This window comes from Oenanthe melanoleuca, chromosome Z (assembly GCF_029582105.1).
Source record: "Oenanthe melanoleuca isolate GR-GAL-2019-014 chromosome Z, OMel1.0, whole genome shotgun sequence".
NCBI classification, from domain to species: Eukaryota; Metazoa; Chordata; class Aves; order Passeriformes; family Muscicapidae; genus Oenanthe; species Oenanthe melanoleuca.
The window spans coordinates 11,813,344-11,837,809 of record NC_079362.1 but is presented as its reverse complement, the minus strand read 5'-3'; the positions used below and the strand labels follow the sequence as shown (position 1 = coordinate 11,837,809).

The window sequence follows — 24,466 nt, the reverse complement described above, 5'->3', positions numbered from 1 at the left end:
AGAGGCTCTGCAATTGATACTTTTGTTTCCCCTATGCTGGAACAGTAGTGACAAAGCAAAGAAATTATTCCCTCCTTTTAAATAAACCCACTGAGAAGTACTTCTGCCTTGGTTCTGATATTGGCCAGAATAAGGGACATTGAGTGAAACCTGATCTCAGAGCCAGAAATATATTGCAACATTCAAAAGGCCTGTGTGCAATATAGGAAATGTTTTGTTTTCCTTTTAAATAAGTTAGAACAGTGAGAGATCTTACAGAAAAGCAGCTGCCATTGCATTGCTGCTTTACTGCCTTAAAGCAAATGACCATAAATAAATGCTCCACAAAGAACAGATGTTTTGATCTACATCTCTTTTTTTTTATTGCAAAACAATTGTTACAGAAATTTCAGAAAGTTCTACTGTAGTAATTGCCAAGTTCTGCATTTTATTACGCATCTAAACACAGTCTAAAAGTGCATTGTGAATCCAGTAGACCTTTGGAAAGGACCATTTTCCTTAGTTATGTACATTTAGACAAATCATACTTGAAAAGCTTTGTATTAGTAGGAATTCGTTTAAAATAACATTTTAGTAATTTTTATCCCTTTATAAATGATTGTTACACACTTACAAATGATAGCCCAAATAATAAATGATTAAATAGCTATTAGTATAGAATATTGCAAACACTGTTCCAGACAGCAGTAGCAGCAAATAGACTCTTGTCATGTACAACAACTGCAGTGGTGGAAAAAAGATATAACTTTAATACAATTTACTCTTGTGCAGGCATAAAACTGTATTTCACATCCAATTCCCTCTGCAATCCCTTCCCCCTCCCTCCCAGATACTAAAATAAACAAGAGTTATCACTTCCCTGCAGCAGAAACAGCAGCAATTTAATAATCAAATGTTTTTACCTAACAGCCTTTTGAAATAAGTATTGTGTGGCTCTGTGAATGATCTGAAAGCATACAGTAAAAATTAGAAGGTCAGAGACTGTTTCACAACCAGACTGGCTCAATGGCTCCACCATTAGACTTCCAACTTGAAGATGATATAGTGTAATCCATGACATGACTCAAAGTAATTTGAGTTAGAAATGCAGAATAAATCCATCTGCAGACAGGAGTCAGAGCAAGCCACTAAAACCAGTGCATTTTCTACAGATTTGCACCAGCGTCAGTATGACCATAATTATAGTCAGTCATGGAGAAGAGAAGCCTGTGTGACCTGCAGTGTTCACTGTAGGACTGGCTATAAAACAGGGTGCAGAAACAAAGTCCCTCTGCATCCAGTACTACTGCTCCCATGCTAATGCGTGGCAAGGACAGTGAATTCCATCTTGAGTAGTGGGGGGTTTCACTAGGTAAGAAGACACCCCCAATGTTTCACTTTGTTTGGACTGTGATTTTATCTAAGGTGGTTGAAGGGAAAATTCACGTTGGGAATTTACTTTTTTTTTTTGAAGAAAAAGATGATCTATACCTAGTATCTATCAACAGAACTGAAAATGTGGCTTTTGTTAAACCAATTATATGTATTTGTGCAAAAATGCAAATATATTGTCATTTTTAAGCAGGGGAGCACATCACAACTACCTAAGCATTCCGAGGGAAATCCAGGAAAAAGCCAGCTCATACTTTCCTTTCTGGCGATTATCAGACCCTCTTCAGTGTTTAACCTGAGCAACATAACAAGACATTTATGCTTGTTTTGAAAACCTGCACCACGAGTTTATAGAGAATTTTGTTTCACTGGCTCTCTCTAATACCTTTGACAACTTCTGCTCTCAGGACAGATACTGGCTCCACTGCAGTCATTGGACTAAAGCTGTGTGCTGCTACCAATGCTTTTTTTTTTGAGCAGTTATACATGTAGTTGCATCTTCCATGTGCTGACAGTTTCTAAGAAACAAATCATTTTCTTCTCATACAAAAAATATACCTAACTAAGATATTTATCCCCTGACAAAAGGCTATCCTTTCCGCAAAAGGTATAAATCAGTTTCGTTGATTTTTCTTTTACCAAAATATCTATAAATGGAAAAAAAAAAAAAAAAAAGTAAAAAAAAAAAAAAAAAAAGTAATCTATGTCTGGAACCCAGAGGGATTTCCGTATGTAGATGAATGGATGTTTTGGTTTTTCATTAGATTTTCAAATTATCCCCTCACTGCCATTTGTTTACTGGCACTTGTGCTAAGAAAATAGTGTAGCACCTGATCTCTTCCAAAAAAAAGAGAGAGCCAAATGTCTGAGCACTGCTGTAGGTTCGCATTTTGTGTTGAGTATTCAAATTTCATAAAATACAATTGTCTTTTAAAAATAATAAAAAAATCACTTACTTTGCTAAAGATCAAAAAATAATGGAAATAATGTAAACATCCAAAAGTTTGAATTCATTCCTAACTGGATTCATCTTTACAGGCAGGCAATAGCAAAATGTTAAGTCTCCTAGCAGTCCAAAGAAACTCATGGAACAATGCATGCATTTTCTTTGACACAAAAAAAGACTGGACTGTAAGGAAGAGAAACTACTTCAGTCATATCACACTGTTATTGTGAAAGAATAATGTGCTATAGTACAATACCTAGGACAAGTGTATACCCCAACTGTAGAATAGAATCACTTAAACTGGAAACAACAGAATGGATTACTATAGGAAAATATTTATAAAATACTGCACACTGCTTCCTCAGTCAACCAGCATATGTAAACAAACAGCTAAGCTTGGTTGAGTTTTAAAATATTATTTAAGTTCATTTATCTTATAATCTTTTGCATAACATGCCAGTTCATCTTTCACACCATCACAACTCATCTGTCACAGCCCACAGTGGCTCATTAGAGGTTTATACATCAGCTCATACAGACGTTTAAGTGGAGCTATACAAAGAAATGTGCGAAACATACCAAACTTACACACTGTGACCAGAAAGGCATATTCCATATGTAAGCTAATAATTGGATAGTGGAACTTCATGTTTGATGCAACATGTGCTATTTTATTGAATGTTACAGATTTACAAACAAGACCATGTAATGAGATATTAGAACTGTCCTGTAACGTTCACTAATATTGCCACATGTCACAACTATATATGTGTCTATTTCATAAGCTATCCTTTGATACAGAATACATCATATGGCACATGCTATAGCTACATGATGATGGATGATGAGACTTCTATCTCACTAAATGGTCATAGTATCAAGAATGGCAAGTCTGGCCCCATTGCGAGAAATGGGTGCTTTATCATCAAATTCAAAAAGGAGAAGTTTGATGCAATGTGTAAAATCAGGTGAAAATAAAATAGTCTAACATCCATCATAATAGATTCTATAGAACCACATTGCAGAATAAATGGGAAACATTCAGGAAAGGTAGTGTTCTGACATCTTGCAATCACACTTTTAACATCTGAATTTACATTTTATATATAATGGCAAATTTTAAGAGGTAAATAAAGTGTTCTGTTTCATTTTACCTGGAATGTGTGCTCCAGATCAATAAGGTGCTGTATCCTAAACATTTATACAGCTTCTGGGCTTGGCAAATTTCTTTACCCTGACAAACTAACCAATGGAATCTACCCCAGAGAAGAGCCCTATGCCTTGAACTAATTCACTAAGCATTGCCAAGGAATTTCTAATGAATCTGAAATTCCTCTTGAGTAGACCAGTAATACGATGAAGATGAAAGAGTCCACAACAGTTTTAGCAGACATTCATAAAAGTAACAAAGAAAACGAAGTAAGAATATCCCCCTCTCCTCTCCATAGATAGATAGATTTGAAGAAGCCTTAGGAAAAGGCTGCTAACAGAAGGTTGGCACATTTGAAGCATATTGTTAAACACAAGTTCCTTTGCCCTTGGGCATTTTGCTATTGTTCAACAATCAGCCTGCTCACAAGCATGCTTCATAATGCACAGAAAGGTTTCTGACCTTTCTTGGTATCGCCATGTGACTGTAATGCTGCACATGGTCTGCAAGGCAATTGCATAAACATGGTGTCTTGGTGGAGTTTAGTTCACTGAAAGCCTGATCAAGCAGAAGAAAGCAAGGAACACGTTGGTGCAGGAAGTGTGAAACACATTGTTCTTAACATCCCCTTGCTGCATTTCCTTGTTTCCTGAACTTTCCAACGCAGTGACTTGTTAACTAAATGTTCTCAGCTTCTTTGCCTCTTTTCTTGAGGCTGATGATTATTTTTCTGTCTGAATTAGCTGTCTTTTGGGCTTAACTCTTAGATGGTGCTCAGAGTCTCCCAGGACTCAATGAGAAAACATCAGCTTGTATTCTCAAAGCTGCCTTTGAATGATAAGTCACATTTAAATAATGTGAAATATGTACCCCACTCACAAATGTTCACTTTTAATAACAAAAAGGAGCTGGTTCTACACAGATATTGGTAACTGTTGAGATATGTTAACTTTTAATAGCATTAGCGTCAACTTTTTAAAAGCTTAAAAGCTGTGCCATCATAAAGGAATGTGAATTGTTTTTCCAGTTGCAGTTTATGTTTCTCCACCCTTCTCCAGCCTTCTGTGCACCCTTCCACCTGTGACCACTGGGCACTGTCTCATGAGAAGTTTGAAACGCTGGTTGACAATGTGGACCCTTGGAATGTGGGTGGAGTCAGTGGAGTTACAAGTGTCTTCAGCCAAAACCCGTAACTGTGCCACCATTCAGACCCACCTTCTCCTACCAGAAGTGCTCACTGTGTGACCTCCTGATGAATGGTGGATGCCTACTCACGACTGACGGCTTTTGCTCTTTACAGACACTTGCAGTTTCATTTTGGTTCTTTTACTTACCTTAGAAGCATATGGAAATTCTAGTGTTTTCCAGTCCTCTGCCAAAAATACTGTCCTTTAAGCAGCTTCAGTGTAATTACATGAATCTGGATTCAGACTTCTTGATAAATCCTGTATAATTTAAAAAGTCCAAATACAGCTGTGTTCACATAAAAAAAAAAAGGTGTACATTTTCAGGTGGGGGAATGATGTGAAGAATTGGCAGCTCAAATGAAAGGGCAAGAAGAACCTGGTAGCAGCATGGTGGATAAATCTCCCCAATGTATATATATAATTAAACTGAGCAGTGAGAACTGGGCACTCTTATTATGCTCTGCTCTGATCATCCTATTCTTATTGTTTCATCACATCCTTTGATTTAGTGAGACAACATATTGATGACAAATGTGGTAAAAAAATAAATATATACTATTCCACTTAATTACATTCATCCTGAGCTTGCTCACCTGTGCTAGAATCTAGAATGCCTGTTTTATACAGGAAATCACCTGACATTTTAACATAAATTCTTCTTCCATTTAAGTTGCAGTAAAAAAAGGCATTTTATTTCCCTTTCTGCTCTTGAAAATATAAACTTTCTGTGGCACTAGAAACTGATACAAAAGGAGACAAGTGAACATTTATAGTTGTTATTGTGTTCATATTTCTTCATTTCCACAAGTGTGGGATGCAAGGGACTTGGGAGACTTTAGGTTTGTTTGCTGCCAGTTCCTACAGAAACAATGCTTTTCACCAGTCATCAAAATGGTGACACAGATGAAAAATAAGTAGTGATTGAAGTTTGGAACATCTAACTTGTACGTCTCTTTTTTGCCAGTTAATTCCTGCATCTTAAAAACTTGAATAATGACAAAAGGTCTTAGGATGCCCTCTAATGAATGGCAGATATCTGGACCTATTAATTTATTTCTTCTGACTTCATTAAGGGGGCTTGTTATTAATCTACTTTCCTGAAGGTTTTGTAAAGCTTTCATTCCTCCCTTTTTTCTTAAGTGCAAATGTCAACTGGGTCAAGATGCAATACCCCAGTGGTGACTTTGAGATTGAAAATGTGCTCCCTTGACCAGTGGCTAATGCCAATTGGACTCAACACGGGGTGGTGTGTGGATTTTTAAAAAATTCTGCTAAGAAAAACAGACTGAAGTGCAGATGACCCTTAGACTGCTGGTGAGCTTTGTAGAAGCCTAGCTGTGCTTGCTTTCAAAGCTGCAGAAGGCTCCTGTTCTTGACAGTCTCCTCATGGACAGGTTGTCCCCTCTGCTCTCTGGCCTTGAGGACTTACTCCTCTCCAAGGGGTTCCGCAGGCCTGCCGTGTTTCGCTGTCTGTCAAGTTTGTCACTGATGGAGTAGCTCTTCCGTGTGTGCTGTGCATACAACACGCTGGACTCCTCTGCAGAGTAGCTGTTGGCTCTCTCTATTTTTGGGAGTGGGATGCTGTTGGGCAGAGTTGTTGTAGCACTGCTGTCTTGAGGAGATAAAGGGATTCCCTTCTTGTCTTTGATTTCAATATCCTCATGGTCAGAGCTTGGGTGGGTTAGTTCAGCCTCTCTCTCTGGGTGGCAGCATCCCAAGTCCTCTACTTTGCCCCTGAGACTTCCAGGGAAACTGGCCCTCTCTGCAATGGCCTGGGGAGCACTCACACACCTCGTGTCTATGCAATCTGTAATGCTTGTGTACTCTGCTGTTTTGACTGGGACACCAAGGCTGCTGAAGTAGCTTCGAGAAGGAGAGAACATGAAGCTGTGAGATTTCACAATTGGTGTTTCCTCCAGAATAAATGGAGTTGTAGCCAGGTAACGACTGCTTTTAGATCGCTCTAAAGTATGATACAAGGGAGGGTCTGAATCCCACGGGATTTGGCAATCTGTGATTTGCGAATAGTCTGAAGAAAATGGTCTTGTTTCTATCCCAGAGGTTTCCTCATAATCAAGACTCCTGCCAGAGATCTTCTCACCAGCTCTACTGCTGATGTATGCACTATTGGTTAAAAGCGAAGAGGCTACATGAGCTGGCAGAGCTGCATCTTCGGGACCAAGAATATTTATGGAGCTCTCGAGAGGTTCTGTGTCAGAATGCATCTCATCCATGGCAGAAACATAGATGTCTATACAGGATGAAGGCCTTCTGGAGTCTGGGGCGATTGACAAAGTGCTAGTAGGGGGTAAAGGAGCCTTTCCTTCTTTTGCTATCGAGTGGGAACTGATTGCCCGATGCAGGCTTGGAGATCTTTCCTTAAAAATGCTTTCCAACTTTTCCAACCCACACTTGTCCTTCATATTTGTTGCATAGAAGGAGTGGCTTCGCATGCGGGGTGTGATCGTAGGTGATGTTGGGGACATGCACTCCTCTCCTGTGGGATCAATGCTCTCCTGAAGCTTGTAGGCATTTCCTTCCTGACTGTTGAAGCTACTCTGCCTCACAATGTAGGCTGTATCAGTACAGTCAGATGAGGTCCTGGACCGTATCTTAGTTGTCTCTCCTCTCTCAATGCCAGCCATTTTTTCAAAGGCAGTCACCATTCGTCCCATCATGTCTTCCAGCTGAGCAAGCCTGATGTCAACGGTCTGCAGAGAGGCCTTCATGCAGTGCTCTCTCTCATTTACCTCTTCCAGTCTCATGGCCATGTTCTCCACCCTTTAGAAAGGGAAGAATTAAACAGGTAAATTTCTACAAAGCAGTGACGTTCAGCTAATAAGTCACCAAACCAGTTGGAAACAAATACATCTCAAACCCCAAAGGCAATGTATGCAACCTCATCTGCCTCAAAATCCTGATAAAAGAGGTTTTGTAAAAAATACACTACACTCAGGGAACTGCTCCAGCGGGTTAGAGCAGGTGCATCAGCTGTGTAATGCAGAGGGGGGGTTTGGGTGTGCCTCATTTCAGGGACAGTTAGCTAAATGAAGTAAAGAAAGCAGGCAATATGTCACAGAAGATAGGCACTGTTATAATTTTTTCCTGGTGTTTGCCCCAGATTCACATTACCAATGTCCTACCTGGATCTAGTTATGTTTTCAACAGGACAAGTGATTTGAAACTGACTACACCATGACCACTCTTATTTGCACAGAAGGGAAGATTTTAGCAAATAATGGAATATTGGGCAGCATTAATACCTTGTTACCTAAAGTTCAGAACTTTTGCTGGTAAAACACTGAAGTCTTAATACCTTGAGGTGACGTGCAGCAGAACCTGCCCACAGAAAAGAGGAGAGGACAGGGAGGAGTGTGACTCAGGTCCCTACAGCAAGTCTCACATTCCTGGGAAATACAGGTTTTTCCTGTGAAGTCTGTGAGTTTTGAAGGAACAAGCACAACAAATTAAATGTGCAGCAGCAACTGTATTGCTACCATCAGTCTTTAATAGACAAATGATCCAGTAATCACTGCTAAGAAATGAATTGGTAGCTTCAAGAAATCTCATTCTACTCATTATCATTTAGGAATCAGTCTGTTTCTAGTTCTACCAGCTCCTCCAACAAAACAGATTAATGTTATCGCCAGTACAGGATATGATTCCAGAATGAGAGCAGTTTATATTGGAAGCAATTGAATTTTCACATATGTTATTACTTATATGAACTGCTATTTTATAAAAGCAATTACACTTTTGAAATATTTATTAGCCAATAATTGAGTCCTTCACCCCACATTCAGATTCTATAACAACTGCTCCAAGATGATGAACAGATAAAACATTGCAATTTTAGGGTTGTTAGATATAAGGAAAAATTTTACTGGACAATTATAGCTCAGATTACATCCCACAAAAAACCTTTCACCCCAGCAACAGTTACCAAGAATTGGAGTGAATTTATAACGTTCTTTAAAGCTAACTGGATAATCTGGCTATGGTCCTGCTGTTTTGTTGTTTTTGCTATTGTTTTGGTTTGATTTGTTTTTCCTTTCCTGTTTTGACAGCTGTATACAAATGAAATAATTTTTAATACAAACATAGCCAGTTGGTCTATGAGTGGAACAGTCCATAGTGAGATAAGTTTTGCATCTTGCATTCACGTGAGAGTTACACAATGCTGCTGAACACAACTAATGCATCCCAAGGAGAACCTACCTTGATGTTCATGTATTTGTTCTGCCTTCCCTGAATGTGATCTAGCAGCTACTGTCAGTGGCACAGAGCGTCAGACAAGGAGAAGAGAGACTTTTGAGTTACGTGGTCTGTTGGTTGCTATGGAACTGATGACAAATGTGATTGCATTGATAGTAGTGGAAAATTTATAGAGAAATATAACTAGATAAGCACAGAGTAGTTTGGGTTTGGAAACCAGGGGTAACCAGAGATGTGCATAGGTAACTAAAAAACATATACATGTGTTTACACTTCATGAGCCCCCACTATAGAATTTTATTCACAAAAAGAAAGCTTGAAAGATGACGGTCTCCTCCAACCCCAAAATATTAACTTAGTCATCTTTAGTTATATATATTGCATATGGCTTCTCCAGAATGTTTAACAAATATTTATTCTATCAGTGATATTCTCTTGTCCTAATTCAATGCTCAGTTCTGTAATTATTTATCATACAGCACCACGTTCTGGGAGCAAACATATCAGAAACATGATAAAATCACATCAGCCAAATGTTATGGACATAAGAGGATATGATCTGGAGAAATACAGCCATAATCTGGTCCTTAAAATGTTTTAATAAGTGATTTTTTCTATTTTCCCGTATTCTTGGAAAAATATTTTTGCACTCAGTGAATAGACGGTCTGGCCTGTATATCCTTTAGAAATAGTTTTGAATTAAAACAGAATTTCAAATTAAGAATGCCCAAGTTTTGCTCTGGACTTTTTTTCTCCATGTGTATTCAGGAGCAAGTATAAACCTTTTAGCAAATCTCACAATATCCAAAGAGAAAAAGAGAAGGCTACATGTAAAATATGCATCAAGGTGCGCTGCTGAAGCTCAAAAATTTCTAATAGTGAAACAAACGTGGACTTTACCAGGATAATATTCAGTAACAAGGTCAGGACTCAGAACCTGGCAAAGATTTTATATTATTTGCAATAAGATTCTTTAATTATGGTTTGGGAGATGATGACTTTTGCTGGCATTCATTTTGGTTTATTTATATTTAACCTTTGCACATTAGTTCAATAATTTATTTAAAATAATTCTTTAATGGGAGTAAGGAAGTCTTTGCAGACGTAGACCTCTTAATTGAATGCTAGAATTAGGTTCACAAGTCTCTTTGTTGACCTAGGTCCATTTCTAAGGCATCATTCATGCTTCAAAATCCTTTTCAAAGCCACAAAGACTCTTAACATGAAAGACACAGAGATACCACTGAACTTGTGATAGGCAATTGTGGAATGGTTTTACTAAACTAAAACACAGACAGCAGCTCCCAAGCCTGTAACCAGGGTACTTTGCCTGACATCTCTTGGTAAAGCAGTGCTGATGCAAGCAGCCAGCCAGTTTTCCTGGGTGCAGTGGTTTTTCCTGGCTAAGGAAGTTGGGTTGTCATGGCTGAATTCCCACTGGAGCCTAAGACCACTTAACTCTTTATGACCACAGGGAGATGCCACTGGAGTCACAGACCTTTCCTGCTGTCATTTCTCAAGTGTGGGTGGGCCTGGTAGGGTCAGTCCTTTTTACCAGCACAGCTATTTCTGTGCACTTCAGCCTGCCAGCTCTGAAATCAAGCTAATAGCTATGTCATCATCCACATGGATGCTCTTCATGTAATTGCACTGTAGATTATAAAGTGCTGTACTAATGGATACCACAGAGTACCAAAGATGATGTAATAATATCTGCTCTAGCCAGCTTATCTGCTTTTCAAATACTGCTATGATTTGACTCTGCTCCTTTTGAAATCAACATGAGGTTTTGCACAGGTATGAAAGAGTTGAGACCGCTTCACATGGATGCTTACTAAAGTGATTGTTTCAGTAGCTTCATGCCCCACCAAGAAAAATAGTGCAGTCTTTTTTGATCATATTACATATGTCTTTGTACTGATCAAGATACAGTGATTAGACAGGAAGATTCTCCACAAAAAGTCATGATTCTTCCATTGCAATGAAGTGAATTTGTCCAACTTCGCTTTCCTCACAGGTCTCCAGGAGATTCACCATGCATGCTTTGATAAATGCTTTCAAGAGAAACACCTTACACCCTTTTACTGCTTTGTATTTTTCACTTAGTCCATAACTTCATCTGATATGTATCAGTAACCTGATGCTACTTCCACATGCTTGTGTGAGATCCCAGCTAATGGGCAGCCACAGCAGAGCATCTCACCCCCCACAAGAGCTTATATGTTGTTTATTATTCAGTCAGATAACTCAAACAGGACAAACTGTCTTGTATTTCATGTGGTATAATCTTGTGTAATTGCCGAGTTACTTTGGTGCCATGGCCACTGGTCTGGCATCTCTCAACTGCCAATAAAAATCTCACTGTTGAAATGAGATCTGGCAAGACACACTGAATTTCTGACTGACAGACACTTTACAACTATAAAAAGCACACAAAACCTCACGAAGCAGAAATCTTGTATACATTTTCCTGGAAATGTGCGGAGTTTCTCCTGTTCATAGGAATCTACTTTGTGTTTACTCCCCAGGGGTTAAGTACTTGTGCCCATTATCATCATTTCAGTGGTAAGTTACATTCGACTCCTAATCAATACTGTTTCTCTTGCTAGGTTTAATTTAGGTACCTTGATATAGTGCACTGTTTCATGCTGTAATCTACTAGTAGTTATTTTAGTTATATACTGCTGAGTAACTAATTTCAATTAAGATTTTTCATCTGTTATATTTTGTCTGTTTAATAAATCATTCATTTTATATAAATATATGTGATTTGCCATCATTAGAACTTGCCACACAAAATGATTCCTTAAATTTAAACTGTTGCCAAAATCTGAGGCTAAGGAAGGACTGACTTTCATTTAGACCCCTTTCTGTGAAGGATTTTAAATACAAGTGGAGATCTTTCTTCCCATCAGAGTCAGAAGTCAGAAGAAGCAGGGCTTCTTTAATAAACTTTGTTTATTAAAAGAAATATCAGCTCCCAGCAGCAGCTACTCCTCTGAGTTGCTTAGTACTTGAGGTCAAAGAAAGAGAAACATCAAGTGTTGTTCTATGCTTTTAATTTCTGAATGTGATCAGGTAGAGGAGGTCACATCAAATATGAAGACATCTATGGTGCTCCTCATTACAAGAGAAGCAAGGAGGTTCCTGAACTGAGGCAAGCTCACAGGTTGCCAGGGTGGACTACTCCAAGGTGAGAGTATAAACTGAAGCTTGTTGCAGGTGAGTCAGACTGACTGCATAGCTGAAGTCATTCAGTGACAGGTCAATGCATCAATAAACAGGTTCTCTTCTTGTTATAATTTCCTGAGTCCCTAACCTGTCTCTGTGACCCACTGAGGCTCGAAGCAGGACTGTTCCCGTCTTACATTTCCCTTCCAGTGCCAGCCCCCTACTCCTGCCTCCAGGTACACCAGGCTCTGCATGCAGGGTGTGCAATGTTCCTCCTCCTAGCAGGACCTGGAGCACTCTGATGAGCCCAGCTGAAAGTAGGAGCTGCTCAAGCAGAGGGGAGCACTACCACATGCACAGAGGTGAGGGAGGGCAGTGACTGGTGCAGGTCCAGGTGTAGTTTTGTCACACAGAGCTTGTCCCAGCCCTTCCCTTCTTGAGCCTAACAGCATGCTCAGCTTCTTGCAAATGAAAGGTCTTTAGGAAGAACCTCACTCACATTTGCAGGATTTTCTGGTTCAATTTTAGACCACATAAAGCTGCCTTAATTGGACAGATGACTAAAGTGGTATCTCATGACTTTAACATAGGTATTTATACTTGGTCTACTACTACAGGCTAATGACTGGGTGTTGGATAAGAAACTGTAGTTGTATATCTTCTTTGCTTTCTTTACTCTGTATCTTGTTACTTGTGCAATGATAACTCTATTAAGAAACTCCAAAGTCTGGAAAATCTGGATTTTATATATTTGAATGTTCCACAGGTTACAAAAAATAATTTTTGTGTTGTCATGGTTTAGGAATGGTATTCTCCAATTTAGAAACCGTGTTGCCACTTCCCCTCCCCTGCTCCAATTGGAGCCAGAAAAGGCAAAGTCTGAGATAAGAACAACTTACTGGAAATAGCAATGAAATAAGAAAATTAACAGTAACAGCAACAAAATTACAACTAAATGTGGAAGGAGAAGGAGAAGGAGAAGAAGAAGAAAAAGAAGAAGGAGAAATTATTTACAGGGAAAAGGCCCTGACAATAAACTATTAGACTGTTCCATTATCATGTTTTCTCAACCAGAAGGAATCTCTCCTCCTCAGAAGTAAGTCCCTTTCCCCTGCCCCTGGCAATGACATAAGGTGGTACTAAACAACCTCAGGGTCCTCCCACCTCCTCCTGGCAACTGCAAAAATTAATCCTGTCCTGGCTGGAACCAAGACAAGTGTTTTAGATTTAAGAGGACTTGGCCATGACTTCAGGCAAAATAAAAGACCCAGGTATCCTGTTTCTGAAATGGGTCATGTATGACACTTAGATAGCCCTGACTCCTCAAGCATCTTTTAAATATTCCCCAGACCTATTATGAAAAAAGAACAGCATTCAGCTGGGATGTCATTGTTGAAAGTCCTATTAGTGTGCATGGGCCTAGGAGTGACCTCTGTACCCCACAGGGTCACTGCCTGGATTCTCTTACAGACCTGGGGCACACTAGTCTCCACATTAAACTATTGGGTAAGTTAAATGGATTTTTAAAGAGCTATTTCTCTGTGAGGCTCAGGTATTTGGCTTCATTAAGGATTCATGTTCATGAACTTGATTCTGGAGGTGTTCTAAGATTTTCATTAAAATTAGAGATAAGGGCTCTTTTCCTATAAAATAGGGTCAATACAGAATGAAAAGGCAGACTGTTATGCTTTCATTTTCAAGGACTTCCAGCATTTGCATGATGTAGGGGATGACCTAGCTAGATTACTTCTTATTACAGGTCTTCAAAACCACATCTTCCTTCCTTGGCCACCAAAAGAAAAACTATACTCAGATTTGAACCTGCATCTATGATTTTTCAGTTCAATTCTGTGGCCACTGGACCATCAGAACACAAGAAAAAAAAGATACTCAGTTGGACCACAGACCAATCTTACTACCTAACTTTGAAGTACACATAATTCTTCCTCCTGTATATTCTCCAGTCTTTAATATTTTTTGCTCAGGAACTTTATATGCTCAACATGATCTCTATGTATTTAGCAGTTCTTACTGGATTTCTCTTTCTTGTCTAGTCTTGTTTGAATGAATGTAGCCTTTTAGCTGACATTATCAGCTTCTTTTGAACCTCACCATCTTTCAAAAATTTTTTTCTGTTACACTACTTATGACATGAAATAAAAATATCACCTATTTTCTGTTTATTTTGAAACTGGGAACCTGCTAAATTATTTGGTTACTCCCCTATATTTTGTTCTGAGTGTGACAGTAAACACTTAATTTCTGCTCATCCTTTCCACAGTTAGATAGACCTCTATAATTGCATCCCTCATTTGTCTTTTTTAGACCCAGTAATGCTGGATTACTTGGCCAGCCTTTTACAAGGTAGCCATTCCCCGCTCTACCAACTTCCCTTCTAATATCCTTTTCTAAAAACATGTGTTTTAGGAATGCTTTTGTTTTCAGCAATGCAGATGATTAAATAATATTATATCTTCTATTCCTCCTCTGAAATAGATTTATTTCAAAACCAAATTAACAGCGTCTTTCCTAGCCTACTGAAAACATAGTTTAGGTATAGCTGAACTGGAGGCAGTGCTGGAAGATTATGTAGAAGGAGAAGAGTGTTATATCTGTGTAACTCATGAAAATGACAACTCACTTATCCTCTGTTATTCAAATTAAAACTGAGCTTTCCAGAAGTGAAATATTCACTGGTTCATAAGTTTTATGAATATCTAACGGGATATCATCCTAAAATATTTATTGTCAAAAGTGCTATGAATCAAAGACAAGCTCAACACACTCAACAGTGTTCCATGAACATATGAGAGCCACAGCAGATCAACAGACCTAGACATTTTTAGGACTGGTGAATTTGAACACTAGCAACTTCCACTAAATTACTGTACTGTTTTTTCCCTCTGTGCATGGCTGTAGGTGAAATGTCTTGCTTAAATGTCATTTAAAATCCATGTTGCTATTGGTCCCAATGAAACTAGTTTACCTAGCCAGGCTATCCTGAAACAAGGCTTGTTTCTTATCTGAATGGCTCACAGATAAACACCAAAGTCATGGTTTTCATTGAGGAACTCTAATTAACTCTCTCATTTTGTTCTGACTACCTGTGCCCTGGAATTCCTCTTTAAGAACTGTAATGCAAACATAATTGGTGCCTCTCACTGCATCAGTTATATTTTAATACAACTAGATAAAAGATCCCTTTTACAAAACTTATCATACAATAATGAGGGTTGGAAGAAACCTTAAAGATCATTCAGTTAACACCCTTCTGTCACAGGCAGGGACACCTTCCCCTAGACCAGGTTCCTCAGAGCCCCATCTAGCCTGGCCTTGAGCACATTTGCTTTACCAATAATAATCAGAAAGAGAGAAAATAAACTCATCATATTTTATCACTTTACTTTTTAATTAAGACTTACCAAAACTATTTAATTTCCTTTTCAAGTAAAAAAGAAAGAGTGAGACTGGTGACAAAAACACATTGCCAGATCAACTTATGAGAACAAAAAAGCTCACCTTTCTGAAGTGACACGGATTCTTTCATCATTGGAGGAGTTGAATCTATCATCTTTTTCTCTGAAATACTCTTCTATGCACTGCTCTTCAAAGTCATGGACCTTTTTCAATTCATCCTCAGTTATGAAAAGTTCTGTGGAAAAAAATTGACAAATGAATTTGGCAAATATTAACATGTGAAACCAACTACATTATTACATTTGTGAGACTCATGGACTAAACTTTCACAAGCAAGTATGTGGCATTTTGATACGAAAGCAGATAGATGCTGTTAATTATTGAATTATTTGCTTTAGTTATATGTGATTCTGGAGACAGAAGCACTTAAGCAGGCAAATGCTAAGCAAATAAGAATATATTTTGATTATATGAGATCAAAACACAGATACTGGTCAGACCCTGGACAGATGGTGAAAGCCAAAGCCCACCTGTAACCCAACAGATGTATAATGAGATTAGCAGACTGCTAGGAAAGCATGTGTGAGTACAGGGGCCTGCCCAACATGGCAAGAACTGTGACATCTGCAGGCAGCAGTGTGATGGGAGTGGGAGGAGAGCTGTCTGGTTGCATCTCCAGTGCCACACGTGACTCCTGCTCCCTCCTCGCAGAGATCTGGGCTCTGGCATGAGCTAATGCTGGGAAGAGATACACATCCCTCAGCTTCCTGCCACTGGCATGCACACTGGGCCAGGTGGAGATATTCTGCTTGAAGAATCAGATAGAGAAGAGGAAAGTGCTATCAAAATAAACTGACTGATGGAAAAAATAATTTTCCATCATCATTATGGACTTCATTTAAAGCGTGCTGAGGAACCACTCCTCCAGTGAGTCAGGGTCAAGGAGGGACTGTGCATAAAAAATTGCCTTTTGCATCTCTAAACTTATCTAGGCAAAAAGTGTGCTTAGGGGAAGTATGTGCTGTTTGCTCTGTATTTTAAAAAATACAGCTGGAAGTATAATGGAGCAAGAAGAATTCCAGCAATAGCGGACCTCTAGTAACAGCAAAACAAACCTCTTTGCTTTGAAGGAACAAGAGAAGTAACAACTCCCAAAAAAGTTCCAGAAAAACACAGCCTCCTTAACATTCCAAAGAGAATGAAGGGTTGGACAAATCGGGTAACACTAACTTATTCTAATAAGGCTTTTGCAGGAAAAAGCTGTAACTTTGCAGGTAAGGCTATCAAGATGCTGGTCTTTGACTTCATGCATATCAAATGTTAGAATTATGAAAGGTATTGGAAAATCCCCTCTGTGCATGATCTGAGTCTTACTCAATCCATAGTCTCTCTCGTCCGGGTCACTTTCATGCTTCCTCCATCTGCAGCACAGGTGTTGAAATATCATTGTCATGTGGCTGAAAATGATCAGAGGTGGTGGGAGAACGGGTCTTTCATGGAATGTCATGATGAGCTGGTACCTTTGAAACTTCCAAACTTGGTTCGATATAGATTTGACTTCGAAAAAAGTGTTGCTAGAAGGCAAGGAGAGGAAAATAATATCAGGCTGAAAATGGTATTGGGTGCTTTGCCAAAGATGATATGACAGCATCATAACTAGATACATTTCAATAACTCTGGAAAATGTTTCCTTGTCACAAAACCAGGAAGCAGAATAAAAGAGTAAGTTTGTGCCTGGGCAAAGCACAATGATAATCAGCCTTGTTGAAATACCTTATGGCTGTAAATGTCTGTGCTGTTGTCCTGGGTTGGTGTTATGTCTGCTCCTCTCCCACTCCCACACCTCGCTGTCTGCACGGAGCTGCCGCCGGTGCCCTTTCTCCCCCCCTGGGGGGTGGTGCCCCGGGGCTGTGCTTGCTTGGCTTGCCCTGCTGCTGCTGCTGCTGCTTGCTGCGCTAGCTACCCCGGCCGCTGCTTTTGCCCTATTGCTTCTGCCTGCTGCTGCCCCGGCTCTGTCCCGGCTGCTGCCTTCCCCTCCCCCTTCTCTCCTTCAGCTCCAAGACCTGTACCGGCTCCGGACGGGACCTGGACATCAGAGACTGCCTCCGGAGCCTGCTCAAGAAGCTTCTCGCCCTTCCCAGCAGCGACCGTCTCTCACTTCGGTGAAAACAGTTCTTTTGTCATCTGGGATTGTACTTTCCTGTTGCTGGGAAGTGTTTTTTTCTTGTGTTTGTTAATAAACAAGTTTTTTCCACTTTTTTTCCCCCCGAGTAAAATTCTCTCCGAGCCCAGTGGGGGGGAGGAATTGTGAGGGGGGTTTAGTCTGGGGGGCTCCTTTGGAGGCTTTTCCCCAGTTTTGTCCTAAACTTGGACAGCTGTGCATGCCCTGGGTTTTACAACAACCCACTGAGATGGGCAAGCACTTTTACTTGTTTTCCCTTTTGGGAATGAATGACTCCATAACTGAATCTTATTTGGCTTCTTTGCCCTGGTTCCCATTAGGTGTCTGTCCTTGGAAATGAGCACAATGTGAAAAACTTGGCATTTCCCTTGTTTCCTGGAGACAAGCCTCTTTCCCTCTCCCCCTTACATCCTCGGAAAATGTCTCTCAGCCAAAGCCAAAGCTCAGCACTCTTCACAGGCTGTGAACAATGTGCATCCTCCCCAGGTCTACACTCTGCAGTGTGTCACTCACTTGAAAACCGCAATGAGGAGGTTCACCAAAAGGATGTTTGCTACCAAGAGGTAGCAGGCCATGATGGCAGGAACGATCCATGCTCCTGTCTTGCAGGGAGGTAGCTGGATTATTTTGCCGTCTTCTCTGGTTTCATTTTGACCACAAGGTGCTGGGAAAAAAAATTTAAATACAAACAAACAAACAAACAAAAAAAAAAAAAAAAAAAAAAAAAAAAAAAAAAAAAAAAAGCAAAATGGGAATGAATCCTATTTTTTCAGTAGTTTCTGAGAAATATTTAAATATTTATAATGGCCTGCCTGCCAAGGCAACGTGTTCCAAATAACAATGGCATTGATATTCTCCCCTCAGAAGTTTATTCTTGGTATCACAGATTTTACAGGCTGCAGTTCTTGTTATTGTGTGTTATGTGCCATGGGTATCAAGATATTTCTCTCAGGAAACATGCCTGGTGTTAATAAGCTGCCTATTTGCATACATAATACAAAATAATATGGTAGGCTGGTGGTAATTAATAGATGTGAAAATGAAATCATTGAATTGTTTAATCCTAAAAAAAAGCTTGCATATTATTTCTTTAACAGTGAAAACCTTCCCTTTTTTAATTGATTGAGATGGATGTGATAAATAAGGAGAAGGAAGTCCATGAAAGTAAATTACAGAGTAGACATTTTTTGTTGTGCACTGCACTGTCTCAAGCCCCTCTAGGACATACTCATAACAACTTTCTGCTATTAAGGACTCTTGACTGCATGCCTAGAAACAGTGGGGGAGATTATCAAGTCTTTACTGTACCAGGTACAGGGATATGTATGCAGCAGAGATGCCACCTGTTTCTTCCACAAATACATTGGAATCGAAGTGTTCTTGGTATTAATGTTGTAGAACTGAAGCAAGGGGAGAGAAAACATGGTGAAATAGTTTTCTCTGCTTGTGTTTTAATATGCCTTCACGTGCAGTGATGGGTAATCTGCACTTGCAAGCATGGGTTCAGTTTATGTCTCTCTAGCCCTGGTGGTTCTATGTACCTCCATAATCAGCTTTTCAAGAAAACAATGGAAGCAGCAGCTTACATATACAAACCATCTTAGTAAATTCTGCACAGCATTACAGCTAGCTGCCCCTCATCTCTATCAAAAAGAAGAATTTCCAAAGTGCTCAGCACTGGCTCAGTTCCTAGTGATATCAATGAGGGTTTTGTACTGAGTTCATGGAAAATGAAGTTTGCTGCTGCCATGTGTAAAATTTCATTGTATGGCAACAAATCCATATTTCCAACTATTGCATCTTCTCAAAAAAGCTCTTCTGAACTTGGTTCACTGAGCTTGACATTCACTTGTGGATGTCTGCACTGGCAAACACATTATGTGTGATTTTGGTACTTTGTTTTGGGCACTACACACAGATCCTAGCCTTTTACACACAGAAATATTGTACTATATGGGATACAAGACTACATGACCTCTACAAAAATACTTAACTCACTCAAAAAAAATTACACAGTCAAATAAAAGCAATACCGCTTTTTATCAGCAGTTCCATTGTGTTTGGAACATGGTGTCACCAGTCCTTCCTATTTACAAAAAGACATTTTATTACTGAAGCAGGCTGAGACTAAGCAATTCTACCTTTCTCATTATTGAGTATCACTTTGCAGATAATTTTAAGGCAGTTCTATTTCTACATTTCTCCAAGCAGCGGTTTCATTCAGACATTCAAAATACTGTCAGTGAGATGCTGTGAGTGTGAGGCTCTCTGCTCTCAGCCTTCACCCAGCAGATACTGCACCATCCAATATCTCTTGCTATCAGCATTTAACATGAAACTTGTGTCTCTGTTTGTGTGGAAACATTAACTTGCACATTTATTGAGTCAGATGTACAAAGTCCTATACAACAAAGTACCAAAACCCAATGGAACAATTGCAGTATCAGTTGAAGAAAAATCTTGTCCTTTTTTTGTGCTGAAAACAGAATAAATAATATCTTTTCAAGTAATGAGAAAAATTTTAAAAAGCATTTTTCAAATCTTAGATAAATGAGATCAAAAACGCAGCTCCAACTCTGTTTCCACCTCTATTATTTCTTTTTTTTCTTCTTCAAAAAATATTGAATTTAATCTGGAAAAAAAAATCCGTTAAGAAGACAAAAACTATTTCTCCAGCTCTTCTTGCTTGCAGCTGGGTAATTTCTGTCAGTTTATGCCACCCAGGAATGGCCAAATTAGATTTCCTGTGCAGACATATTCCCACAGTCTATTCTATACACCCACTGTGGTTCAGCTTGTCCTGAAGCTTTGCAGAAGTTTTTCTCTTTTGCATGTTCTGTTGTGGGTACAGTTTTTAAATAACATGGGAATACTAATTTTTTGCCTTACTTGTGGAGACCTAAGCCACCACTTAACTGTCACATTTTCAGCTGCATAAGAAAATGTATGACATATGTCCAAAAATGCAGAAGTCTGTGTTCCATGTCACATCAGTGAACATCTTCTTTCATCTTTAAACTATGACATTTATTTTTAAAGTTTTTTTTTCCCCCACTATTAATTAAAGGTGTGTGCCTTGCCTCACCCTTGAGGAATTTGCACTGCCCTTCATGTGTAACATCACTTGAACATTCTAATTATTTTCGAAGAAATGAAATAATTTTTGTAATATATGCAGTAAGATATTGTAATTTATTTCAAAATACAATATTAACATGTATGCAAACTTGACTCATCTGTTTTACATTATAGCCTTGCTCTAACACAAACCATAGAATACTCAATTCTTGCAAAATGCTTTACTGAAGCAAATTCCATTAGCATAAGGATATGCCAGTCTCAGGTAACTGAAAAAGCCAACAACTCTTATACCTACAGGCCACTGGATAAAGTTCAGACAGTATGTCCTGAACTTAGGCTTTAGAAAACAGCAAATGGTTGGAGTTTTAATTTCAATTACACAAATTAACTTCACTCAGATTTCAAACATCTCATCCTGACACCTGTAGATGTACATACTTTCTGCATCCCTTGTTCCCTTTTTCACAATCTCTTTCCATGCTTATTTTTCCTTCCTGACATTTACAGTTTCCTGCCGGGCCTTTCCTGCTACAAACCTAACCCTTCCTCTTTCCTGTCCAGGAAATACGTGTAAAAAAACCAACAGTAATTCAAGCCTCTGTGGGTTTCAGGACTAACATGGAGGTGGAGCTCCGGAAGAATTAGTTTCCCTGCTGCAATTACTGTCATAGAATGGACACTGGTCACTTTTACTGTGTGTCAGGTGGAGGGCTTGGCAAAAGATACTTGTGAGTTTCTGCATCACGGCTCTGCCCCCAGCTGCACCCTTCCAATGCAGGGGTGCGAAATAACGAAGAGACAAAAGTGCATAATTGAACAACTCTGCAACTGAATAGCTTTTTGCCTTTGATGCAAAATTCTATATAATTCTATATAAATACCACTTTTATTACACAAGCTGATTTTTTTGAAATCACAAGAAACAGAGGAATGCTTTCGCATGCTGCCATTTCTAAATAACGTGGAAACAAATAAGTGCAACCAAATAGCAATAAACATTTTTTTTTTTTTTTTTAAATTCAAGTCTGGATATTTTTAATGCACTTTAATAATTGTATTTATGAGTATATAGGCACCTTTCAATTTTGACCCTCAATAAACTAAAAGGATGTGAAAGTGCTTCATAATTTCTGAATCAAATGTATAAGCAATTTTACCAGCTTACCAGACTAGTAAACATTGAAACCTCTTCCCGCTCCCCACTCCATCCCCCTCCAAAAAAAATTAAGTGGCCTTCCTGAAGTTGCTCTCTTCTAAAATCTGTGAACCCTGAATTTCACAAAATTACTCTGTTCATCAGTAGAAATATTCAGGGAGTTGAACAGTAGAAATATTCAGGGAGTCTCATTACTTCAAGAAAGTTTCTTCAACTACAATCCTGACTTTCCATGTTGCTCCTTGTCCCAGCCCACATTAAATGTGATTTTGAAGGGTCTCTTCAATCTGCTGATATTTTAACAATAATTACAGTAAATCCCTGTATTTCCTTGTATTTTTCTTGTTCACTCTAGTGCTTTCTTCCCCCTCCTACTCCCCTCCTTCCCCCATTAAAAACAGCCAACTAAATAGAATCCAAATCACAACATCAGGAGTGCTAAATATGGGAATACTGCTGCAATCCAACCCAGAGAGACTTTCAAAATTTTTAGTAGTCTGCACAAAAATCTTATTCACTACCTTTGTCTAACAATGTTAAAAGTATTGCCACAAGTATGATTTATTCTGTTTTGTACAGAGCTGCTCTGTTTGTTCTAATTCCAGAATGGTCCATGCAAATGACAGGCCTCGTAGGAAGTGCCTATTGAGTCATAAAAAGCATGTAATTTGTAAGGTCATAAAGAGTTTAGCATATAATTTTCATCTGTACTAAGAAATTTTCAAGAATTATAAAACTTAAATCTAAAAGATTATGAAATCTAAAGAATTTTTAAAAAGTTTTTGTAGTAATTATAGTTTCCTCTGAAGTTCATTAATAGTTAAAACCTGTGTATAATGATCTCTCATCTTCTGAAATGATTGCTTTCTGGTTACTTGATATTCCTCCCATACAACTGAAAGAGAAGGCAGTCCCATCTTTTTTCTTAAACTAGGTAGGCTTTTCCAAAACAGAAATAGATAGAAGAAACAAACACAACTCAGACTGATCTTCAGATTCCAGATGGCATGTGAAGTACTGTCAGCTGGTATGAAAATCCAGATGGAAATCTGACCTGTGAGACACCAGGAAAATCTGAAAAACTTCCCAAAAGCCATGTTGACTAACAGCAGGCTCAGTTGCTTAGCCTTCTGGATACAGGAAAATGCAAACTCTGATGTTCATTTTCTACAGACGACTGCCATTTCCCAAGCTGGCATTTACTTCCTCTATCTATGTGGTTTTTGCCAACAAACTCACCTTTCCTCTTCAGTATTTTCCTTCTGTATCCATAGTGTTCTAGAGGGAATAATAGTTTTGTAATGTGAAAACAAAGTTCTTCACAGGTGAGAACTATGTCATGAATTTTCCTGGCTAAAACTGCCAGCACAAGTGCCAATGTGTGGTGAACCAAGGGAGAGATTTTACAGTGTTTGTGGGAAATGCACTTCTGGTCAGGCATTCCCTAAAGCAGTTACATGGCTCCCATTGGGCAGCAAAGGCTCAGGTGGATTAGGAAGGACAGCTTCAAAGTGAGACAGTTGCCATCACCAACCCTCTGATTCAGATTCTCCTTCCTCCCCCAGCTATCAGTGGATAATAATATATTTTATTTAACTACATAATTGATATCAGTCTCATTTTTTCAATTTATCAAGCTCTTATTATTATTCCTTTCCTGAAATATATTAATTTTTCATTTCCTGACCTTTAAATAATTCATAAATTTGATTAGCATACTGCCTGCTTTCAGTTCTCTGATCTATCTAAGCCTTTCTCTCTAATCCCAATAGTTGCTAACTGGGGTTTTCTAGGCCCAAGTTAAAACTCAATAGCTCAAGGTGCTTTCTGAAATTATTGATGTTTCACTTGGACTGATATTTTGACTGGTTGGACTTTTCCATGAAGTAGCTTGACTGCTCCTTGATCTTTACATATTTCCAATGAACGTAATTTCATGTAACTGCTAAAACTTCATGAGTAGACAACATGGTATGTGTCACCTTCTGTCCATGCCAGATCAGCTATATAGAATTAGCTGACCAGCTGGATATAGCTGTGGGAACAATATAGTCTAATTAATTGTAATTGCACCTCCTCTGTTTATAGATCATATTCTACTAACCTCCTGCTCAAAGACCTGGAGGGAGACCATTTTGCTTGCACTGTGCTAGTAAAGTCTGTGTTTTCTAGTTTCCCATTCCCCAAGTCCATATGGGCTGTGGACTCAATGGGACTGAAGGAGCAGCAGGAACCCAGGATGTCTCCATTTCCAGCAGCGGTCACTCTTCCATGTATTACTGTCTGTGGTTCCTTCCCCAGCATGTTTTAGGCATTTTCAGTGGTTCTCACTTCTTCATCTAAGAATTACTGAAGCTGGCCATTCTAGTTCTACATCTTTTTATATGAAGCACCTACTTAATATGACAAGACTTTTAGATTTTTTTAGTGGTCATATTACGATGAACCATCAGTTCGAGAGGAACTACTTAAGAGTGGTTTTGCTGGTGTTGTTGACTTTACCTGAAAATTTGAACACAGACTAAAAGATTCACTCTCCTTCCCCTCCACTTTACAACTGATTCTTAGTCAGAAATTTGTACGTGTGTAG

General features: G+C 39.0%; 1 protein-coding gene across 2 annotated transcripts in view; it reads right to left on the bottom strand.

The window, feature by feature from the left end:
• Positions 1 to 358: 358 nt before the first annotated feature.
• Positions 359 to 24,466, bottom strand: part of TRPM3 (transient receptor potential cation channel subfamily M member 3) — a 263,965-nt gene continuing 239,857 nt past the window's right edge. For both annotated transcript variants that reach the window (XM_056513620.1, XM_056513622.1), the window contains 4 exons: positions 18,153 to 18,303; positions 16,832 to 17,031; positions 15,560 to 15,692; positions 359 to 7,435 (listed from right to left, as the gene is read on the bottom strand). In XM_056513620.1, the coding sequence (XP_056369595.1) occupies positions 5,986 to 7,435; positions 15,560 to 15,692; positions 16,832 to 17,031; positions 18,153 to 18,303 (1,934 nt within the window). In that variant the 3' untranslated portion in view covers positions 359 to 5,985. The remainder of the gene's footprint in view (positions 7,436 to 15,559; positions 15,693 to 16,831; positions 17,032 to 18,152; positions 18,304 to 24,466) is intronic.